The sequence below is a fragment of the Ylistrum balloti genome, unplaced genomic scaffold (assembly GCF_031769215.1).
Source record: "Ylistrum balloti isolate Yb309-2 unplaced genomic scaffold, AGI_CSIRO_Ybal_v1 Utg370018, whole genome shotgun sequence".
Lineage (NCBI taxonomy): Eukaryota > Metazoa > Mollusca > Bivalvia > Pectinida > Pectinidae > Ylistrum > Ylistrum balloti.
Window position 1 is genome coordinate 775,808 of NW_026782087.1, and position 9,655 is coordinate 785,462.

At 33.2% G+C, this 9,655-nt stretch overlaps 1 protein-coding gene across 2 annotated transcripts; it reads left to right on the plus strand.

Annotated features, from left to right (window-relative positions):
* The first annotated feature begins 55 nt into the window (after positions 1–55).
* LOC132548584 (RNA-binding protein 34-like) lies at positions 56–8,951 on the plus strand. Of its 2 annotated transcripts, none has more exons than XM_060212449.1 (12): positions 56–112; positions 1,372–1,504; positions 2,279–2,400; positions 3,339–3,528; positions 4,251–4,310; positions 5,233–5,276; positions 5,873–5,956; positions 6,590–6,650; positions 7,379–7,421; positions 7,788–7,906; positions 8,155–8,265; positions 8,675–8,951. In XM_060212449.1, exons 2-12 carry the CDS (start codon positions 1,382–1,384, stop codon positions 8,936–8,938), a joined length of 1,221 nt encoding a protein of 406 aa, XP_060068432.1. In that variant the 5' UTR covers positions 56–112; positions 1,372–1,381; the 3' UTR covers positions 8,939–8,951. The 2 variants fall into 2 exon arrangements, with proteins under 2 accessions (XP_060068432.1, XP_060068431.1); XM_060212448.1 differs by having other exon boundaries at positions 60–112; positions 1,356–1,504.
* Positions 8,952–9,655: the final 704 nt, after the last annotated feature.

The window sequence follows — 9,655 nt, forward strand, 5'->3', positions numbered from 1 at the left end:
AATGAATAACCTAATTTTTGTCCGACAGGTGTCGCTTCAATTTGTTTTCCTGCGACATGTGAAACCTGTGGCGGACACGTGAGAACTAGAGAAAATTATCTTGCATTCTAGCGTATGTATAAAAGCAGACACGATAATGCGTTTTCAGCAATTTATATATATTATGACGTCTTGATTTTCAAAACATAGATCGAAATATACTGTAATGTGCAATACAAGGGACATGGCGATGTGAGAGTTCAAAAAGGACCTATCGATCATGGATAGACCGATATATTGATAGATGATGTGTTGAAACCATAGAGGCCATTAGAATGTTGCTGATTTTGACAAATCCCCAACCCACCCGAAAAGGTCATATATTTCTTTATAACCAAACTAGGATAGGTCCATATTCACAGAGGTCTATATATGCCATGCGGATAACAAATTCCAAGGTCCTACGTGTGGTCAAATTAAGTAAACATGCATATGTACAAAGTCATGCTTGTCTAGATGCACAATTACTTATAGATATAGACATATATACTGTATGTTAGTTTGAACTGGCTGTCAAGAATGTGTCATATGTCTTCACCACAGGCACTTTGCTCACTGATTATAATTATTTCACAAACATTCAAATCAAACAATGAAAATTGAAACCAAACATCATAAATACATTTCATTACAAGAGATGATGTATTTTTCGTCGGCAAGTGACACAGGTTCTTTGCTTGTTGAAAATCATATTTCACAAAGTTTTTGGTTACATGTATTTCAAGTCATTAATGTATCAACTTGATGAATGTATTTGAATTATTTAAGACTGAAAGTTTTAGTATGTTTCCATTTCCGTGTGAAAGCTTGAAAAGGCATTTGTTGGTTAACCGCACAATCATTTAAATAAAATCATGTTGACAGTTTTCATTCAGTGCTGCTATGAAAGTTTTACTGACAATCACTTATGCAATTTGTTGATTAATCGTTCAAAACCATACCATAATACCATAAAGCACTTGCTGAACCAACTATCACCTCCATTTCAATAATTATATAATCCTGACATTTTACTTGAGCTTAGATCTGAAAGATCATTTGCCTTCACATTATTATGGGAATGTTCCTGGCAGAACCACCATCAACATATGTGAAGGGAAAATAAAAGTATTTTGTAATGCAATTTAGTTCTTATAACTGGTGAATTGAACCTGGACATTGTTTAAAATGTGATGTTAATCTGTTTGTTTAATTGGTTAGTTTGCAGAGAAAAAACAAAAGAGAAAAAAAATATTGTACAAATCTGGTACTCAGCTGTCAAAAAGGATTTAACAGAATTTTATATAAGTTTTAGTGTTAAAAAAAACCTATTTCAGGTGTCTTTCCATACAGATCTAAAACCATGGAAGGAAAGTATAAACCAGGTGCACTGACAGACATTATTGTTCAACACTCACAGCAGCACACAAATGAAGTAAAAACGACCAAAGTGAAAGCCAAGTTAGCATCACTCTTTAGTGAGGAGGTAAGCTTTATTTTAGTAGATTTTAATGGAAACCTAAACGAAAGATTTCATTGCAGTATGCTATATACTAAATCTTCATAAATAGTAGGATATATCTTAAAGTGAGTGTAGTATATCTACAGTAGGAGGCAATCAGTAATATTAGAGATGATGAGTATTTTAGAGTGATCAGGTGCAGCAGTTCATTGCTAGGGGCTTATAGATTTTATGTCAGGATTTGTGAAGATAATGCATGTTTCCTATACAATTTCAGAAACAATTTATGAGTTGAGTTGTACACTTAGCTATGAAATTTTAGTCTGGTTATGTCTGTTTCGAATGAGGAGTATGTACGTTTATAGCTATTATTTTCTTATTTTAATTTAGGAAGTAGTTTTTGATAAAGGCATATAATCTAGGCTTATGGTTCTCTTGGTTTTTATAGAATGTTATCTTTACTTTCAAATACATACGAGGGCTGGGATAACATAGTCTGTAGAGCATTGGCTTACCTGACTTAAGGTGTAGATCTGAGGTGCAGGGTTGGACATTCCTTACCCTTGGTGGTCTGTGTTTCTCAGGTAGCTGAGAGACTGACCAGCCTGTGCTGACATGTCCTAGAACAAGACACTTATCCCAAGATGCTCAAGATGACATGTGTCAAGTAGTATATATAGGTATCACTTAAAAACCCGTTGTCTGAGAAATTCATGCATCAAATCTTAGTTAACATCGGGCCTACTTTTTTGGTTGCTACTAATTACTTTGGTATGTTATATTTTTTATGATCTTTAGAATGCAGCACAGAATAAACAAAAGAGGAAACAGAAAGTAACAGAAGAAAGCGATTCACCATCTGGCGCTGTTGAAGGATATCAACCCCCACCTGGCATAGTTCATGAAGCCTTACTGAAAAAGTATCATTCTGCTTTCTTAATCATTATTCATTCCCTGTGTAAATTGATACATCATGTTTGTATGAAGGGTAGCTTGGTAATGACTAAGTCAGTGTATAAATACACACTACATTATTTTATCACATATATATTCTCTTCTGTCATGTGATATATACACCTCATAAATACTGAATGTCAGGTGTAATAATACTTCTGGAATACATGTAATTTGCATCATAAATCCTACTGTTGAATGTTCCTGTCAAAATAGACCTGTCTGGTAATTGAGGAAAATGATTAAGGAAATATGAATGAATTTCATTTTAAACATCAGTTGAGTCATTCAAGAGGGATTTATTGAATGTTTTTAAACAATTTGACTTGACATATTTAATTTTTATAATTTAATCAAATTATTTAAATTGTTTGATGAATTTCTTTATTATTTTGACAAAACTGTAGGGTTTTCAGATTTAATGACATATGGTTTTTTGTATAAATACATGGTACAGTATATGTTAGCTCAATATGCATGTTTCTTTCATTTGATAACAAAATTTTGGTTGTGTTCCAGAGTTTTCATTAGAGACAGCACATTGGAAAAAAATCTATAGAACATAGATATTCCTTCTTTATTATATGAATTGAATTTTTATGGAAAGTTGCAGAATAAGATATAATAAAAGCAATAATATCATGTTAATGATGAATTACGGAGAGAGCAATACCATGTGTATCATCCAATATACATAATCACAGGTGTTACAATATGGTTACTTCTTTGTTGGCTGAATGCAGATCTAAACAAGGTTCATATTTCACGCACAATGTATTTCTCAACACAGAGATATAAAGTTATACAAAAGTGAAAGTGTATTGTAGCATGTGTCAGAAATCTACCTGTATAATACCTGGTATTTATTTAACATAAAATTGTATTTTTCTTATTCATTTGATAGAAAGAAAAGGACAGACACAAAGAAAGAAAGAAGTAAATCAGAAAAGGAAACAAAAAGAAAAGAAGAAATAGAGAGCAGCAGGAATTCAAGGGAAAAACAAAGAAAAAACAGGAAGAAGTCAGTACAGGATAAAACACGAGACTTGAGAACAGTTTTTGTGGGAAATTGGCCTTTATCACTACAGAAAAAGGTTGTTGTTGTTCCTTAAAGTTAAACTGTATAATACAATGATCAACTTTGGCTTATACATTAACATTAAACAATCTTGATTTTTACAATACCACTCAACAGAGATTGACCTATACAGTACCACTCAACAGAGATTGACCTATACAGTACCACTCAACAGAGATTGACCTACACAATACCACTCAACAGAGATTGACCTACACAATACCAATCAATAGAGATTGACCTATACAGTACCACTCAACAGATTGACCTATACAATAGCACTTAATAAACCCATGATCTCTACAATACCACGCAACAATATTGACTTTAATATTACCACTGAACAATCTAAATCTTGACAGTACCACCAAACAACATTGATTTATACATTTTCTCTCAACAACCTTGACATTTAAAATACTATTTGATAACATTGATTTATACAGTGACAGCCTTAACCTACCATTGTATTTTCAAATGTTTCTGAGACTGTCATATAGTTAGTTGACAAACTAAGCTTTGCTATCTGTAATTGGAAGACTTACTTAAATGGTACTGACTTAAGCTTCATCAAACATGATTTTAAGGAATAAGTCTTTAGGTGAGTCGATTTTAAGTGATTCTTATAATCTAGTATTTATATTGTAATGTCATAATGGATTATTTAACTGCTGTTGTTACTTTTAAAAACAATGGAGATTTCTCCTCTTAATCTATATGTAAATTATTTTGTTATAGGATCTGAGGAAACTCTTTAAGACGTGTGGAAAGATAGATAGTGTGAGATTTAGATGTCCTGTAAGTATATAGCAAAAGACGTGTGGAAAGATAGATAGTGTGAGATTTAGATGTCCTGTAAGTATATAGCAAAAGACGTGTGGAAAGATAGATAGTGTGAGATTTAGATGTCCTGTAAGTATAAAGCAAAAGACGTGTGGAAAGATAGATAGTGTGAGATTTAGATGTATATCAAAAGACGTGTGGAAAGATAGATAGTGTGTAAGTAGTATATAGCAAAAGACGTGTGGAAAGATAGATAGTGTGAGATTTAGATGTCCTGTAAGTATATAGCAAAAGACGTGTGGAAAGATAGATAGTGTGAGATTTAGATGTCCTGTAAGTATATAGCAAAAGACGTGTGGAAAGATAGAAAGTGTGAGATTTAGATGTCCTGTAAGTATATAGCAAAAGACGTGTGGAAAGATAGAAAGTGTGAGATTTAGATGTCCTGTAAGTATATAGCAAAAGACGTGTGGAAAGATAGATAGTGTGAGATTTAGATGTCCTGTAAGTATATAGCAAAAGACTTGTGGAAAGATAGAAAGTGTGAGATTTAGATGTCCTGTAAGTATAAAGCAAAAGACATGTGGAAAGATAGATAGTGTGAGATTTAGATGTCCTGTAAGTATACAGCAAAAGTAAAAATATTGTTATCAGCTCTTCATAATCTTTAATGAAAAAAAAGTATATAAAGTATATAAAGTTTATCATATACAATGTACAAGGTTTCCTTCATTCATCCTTCTGTGATTTTTAACAATCTTAGAATCAGTTTTGTATATGAACGGTTATCAGTATTTATCATTTAGATTTTGAGCTCTCTTGTGGGTTTTGCCTTAATGTACTCAAAAACATTGGAATATCTGCCTCCACATCTGCTAGAAAATTATAAGGCATGCCAATGACTTAATCCGTACAAAATCTTAATAATTCATTTCAGCCGACTAAAGATCCCAGGATATCCAAAAAAGTAATCTCAATCAAGTAAGTAAACTCACCTGCTCTGAAGGACTGATGATCAAGCTTACATGGTAGAACCATCTGTCTGTTATCCATTAGTCAGACCCTATAATATCATACTTCTTAATAATATCAATCAGCTGTTGGCTGAAGTATGCGGAGTGTTGCAAGCAAACAAATAGATTCCAGTCTTCTTGTAAATCTGATGGATTTTATCATCAGCAGGACAAAGATATCAAATACTTTTAATTAAATGAAGGCTATAGGCTGTAGATAATACCAAGATAAAGATTAGGCAATTAAATCTCAAGAAACTTTCAGAATTATACAGATTTGATAATATATTTGATCTGATGTTAATATTTCTTTTCAAATTTTTTACAAAAAGTTTGAAAGATGAGCATTTGGCAAAAGTTTTCCAAAGTGTAAACAGCCACGAGTGATAACTTGCGAGACCTTGAGTTTTACTTATTGGATATTTGTATGAACCTTGGTGGCAGACACTGTTTTCCTCAGTTTGTTTTCATTTTTGTTTTACTTGACAGTGTGTATGTTATAGTTTATGTTTTACTTAAACGTGATGGACTTGTAACCTAATGCAGTATCCATTTTATTTTCAGGAGAGATTTTCACCCTGAGAGATCAACTATTGTTGGATTTGTTTGTTTTGAAGAAGAGAAATCTGCACAGAAAGCTCTCCAATTGTAAGTATTAACTTAATGTATTCTTATATCACACTTCCATCTACATCACACTCCCCATTTACAGAGTATCCTGCTTCACAATCACAACTTCTCTATCTATAAACACTCCCCATTTACATAGAGCATCACCCTTCACAATCACAACTTCTCTATCTATAAACACTCCCCATTTACATAGAGCATCACCCTTTATATTCACAACTTCTCCATCTACATCACACTCCCCATTTACACAGAGTATCGCCCTTCACATTCACAACTTCTCCATCAACATCACACTCCCCATTTACACAGAGCATCACCTTTCACATTCACAACTTCTCCATCAACATCACACTCCCCATTTACAGAGTATCACCCTTCACATTCACAACTTCTCCATTAACCTCACACTCCCCATTTACACAGAGTATCACCCTTCACATTCACAACTTCTCCATCTATACACACTCCTCAATTTCTCACTTGACAAGCTACATTCCTTTGGTTTTATTTTGCTATATTCTGCTTGTTGCATGATATCAGCCTTAAGCTAATGACATATCGAATTATTGAACTTGTTTTATAAATTCCATATAAAATTTATATCAGTGTGATATCCCCAATACATGTGAAACATGTTCTTCATTGTAGAAATGGAAGAGAGGTTGAGGGCCGTCACATCAGAGTGGACTTGGCATCTAAAAGTAAAGAGGTAAGAATGTAAACAAGACAAAGATTTAAGACTGTTTTTGAATTGTCCAGGTAGCCCATAAAGTGTTATGATAGAATGCACCAGTACTAGATGCTATTGTTGTAAGGAACATGCACAATTCCATCAAATATATAATGCAAAACAAAAAATTTGATATTTTCTTTACTCAAGCATATAGAATACACCTGTAAAATTTACAGAATTTGTTGTGCAACAATGTTTTTCAAGTGTATGTTCCTTATTTACAATACTGGTACACATGTATACTGTGAATATTTCTACATTTAGAGGTTACAGATAGTTGATTTAAGGTTACATATGATATGTTTGTAATGTTTTTTTTTCAATTTACACTTTAAGGATGCACATTCAAAGCTATCATTGTTATTAGCCTTTGCACAAAATAGATTGGAAGTTGCATATTTGTCCTTTTGTAATTATTTTCAAGTCATTTTGAGATCTCAAATCAGTTTTAAGATAGCAACATATTTTTTGAGATAATTAAATTTTAACAATTTTATAGACAACTTGTACTTTCATTTGATAGACATATTTCATGAATAAAAAAAAAAGTCCCTGTGTCTGTCCTAGAAGAAATTTATCTTTTGACTTTATTTCATAATATTTTACAAATTATGCAGATCAATCAAGTGAGAATATGTGGGAATTTGTCAAATTTATAAAATGATGTGCTTATCATTCTTACCTGTGCTTTATTTTTTTTCCAGCATAATCACAAATGCTCAGTGTTTGTAGGAAACCTGGATGTCAGTAAGTGGAGTCAATTTATCTAACCATATAACGTATCAGGTGATGAAACCTGACCTCAAGGTTAAAGGTCAAATATCGGGTTAGGTGAAAATTTTCAGTACATGTATGATTCTTCCTTGACAGTATTATAAACATATGAATCTGTGAAAAGGAAACCCACAGACTGACAGGTGGTGTACATTGCTCTCAATGAGGTCATTTGTGACCTTCAGCTCAAGATCACTCTCTAAAAATATAATTATACTCCTTCAGTATTCAGTTGCTATGGTGATAGTCAAACTATGATGTGATTTTAGGTGGAGGGTAACCTGTTAATTTTTTTGATGTCTGATTCAAATTTACTCTGATGTTGTGTTTGTGTGACAGAGATAGATGAGGAACAGATCTGGAATCACTTCATGGACTGCGGAGAAATTGTCAGTGTGCGTATCATTCGTGACAGCCAAACAGGACTAGGAAAAGGCTTCTGTTATGTCCAATTTGAGGTGAGTCACGATCAAAATTCTGCCTTCACATTCAACAGCTACAAAAAAAAGACATGTTCAATTAACGATGATTGAACGAATGATGAAATTAGTTGCAAAATAATGTCTGATTTTTCTATTGTGTTTGGAGACTTAGTTATACCTTATATATATATGTTTAAGAGAGCATGTCTACTTAATAGATTTTACCTGACAAATTTTTCATTAGAAAATGACTTCAGACCTGAATACATAACTTGTCATTGCAGTCCCCTGATGCTGTAGGCCTAGCCTCTCGCTTGAACGGCAGCCAATTGGCAAGTCGAGAACTCCGAGTAATGAGAAGTCAGGAGAACCCTGTCCTACCAAAGAAAACTGGAGTATCCTTTTAAATTCTGCTTGATGTTTACTCTTAAGACATGATATTGAAATGAATGAATAAATTGGTATCATTTGTAATAATACAACAGCCCTGATCTCGTAGAGGGTTAAACACATTTCAGGGTAATTTGTGCCCAACATGAATTTCTGTATTTGAGTAAATGAAACTTGAGTTATGACTGTGTTTCTTATTTTGAACACAGTCTTTACCTGGGTATTTGTTAATCTACAGTTTCCAATGAAAGGCACATTTACCTGTTATTGAGAAACATTACTGGAACCTGTGCATAAGCTGTTGTTATGACAAGTTGGTGAAAATAAAACTGAAAATTACAGTTGTATGGAGTAGACCCGTTAATCCAACCTTGGTTTATGAAATTCACAGGAATATTCCTTAACACTGTTCAGATTGAGCGGAAAGGAAAACCGCAAAATCCAAAGAAGAATTTCAAAGATAAAAATGAAGGAACAACTGTCCACAAAGGCAAAACTGCAAAGCAACTGAAAAAGGACAAGAAATTTAAGAAACAGAAGTCAAGTGCTGCTAAAAAAATCAGAAAACATAAGGCAATATTCAGCAACAGTTTCAAGAATTCGAGAGAAAATGACTCAAAAATGAACAAGAATAGTAACTCTCATAAACCAAGAAATGAAAAATCTAAAGGAAAATAAATCTCTTCTTCAATGGCTGTGTTGTGTGACTGTTTTTGTGTTGCCTGCCAAAGGCGACATATAGGTATTACTATGTCAGTGTTGTCGTCAGCAAAGGTGTTTTTGAAATAACTTTAACTCCTATCAGTTGATCAAGCTAAAATTTCATACAGTACTTCCTTTCCATAAGTGATTGCTTGGGATTGATTTTTATGTCCAAAGGTCAAAGGTCATGGTCACTTTTATTATCAATAGGATATTGCGTTTTTTGCAATAACTTTAGTAGTCTGCACTATCTTCCTCAAACTTCAAAAGTGCTTTCTTGGTATTGCTTTCAAGTTTTGAAGGTCAAAGGTAAAGGACTGTGTTACTATAAATAACAAATTTGTTTTCATACAACGACCTTACCAAAGGTACTTGCTTGGGATTGCTTTTCAGCTGGACTGTCCCTGTTCCTGCGTATTTGGAGCAAAACAAGTTATATAAATGGAATGAATACAATGTCTATTTTTCCATACGGCTCGTCTCCAGAAACCTTGCTGGGCAGGCGACACATCCACTTCTGTGGAATTCTTGTATCAATATTCTTAGTACCCTGGAGAGTTTTCAGAAGGTGAATGTTCATATATACACAATCATTCTAGAAGATTATTATTTAACAACTGTGCTCAACACATTTTTGTATCTTGACTGTGAAAATTAATTCAAAATAACTTTTTCACCAAGGCAACAAGAAAT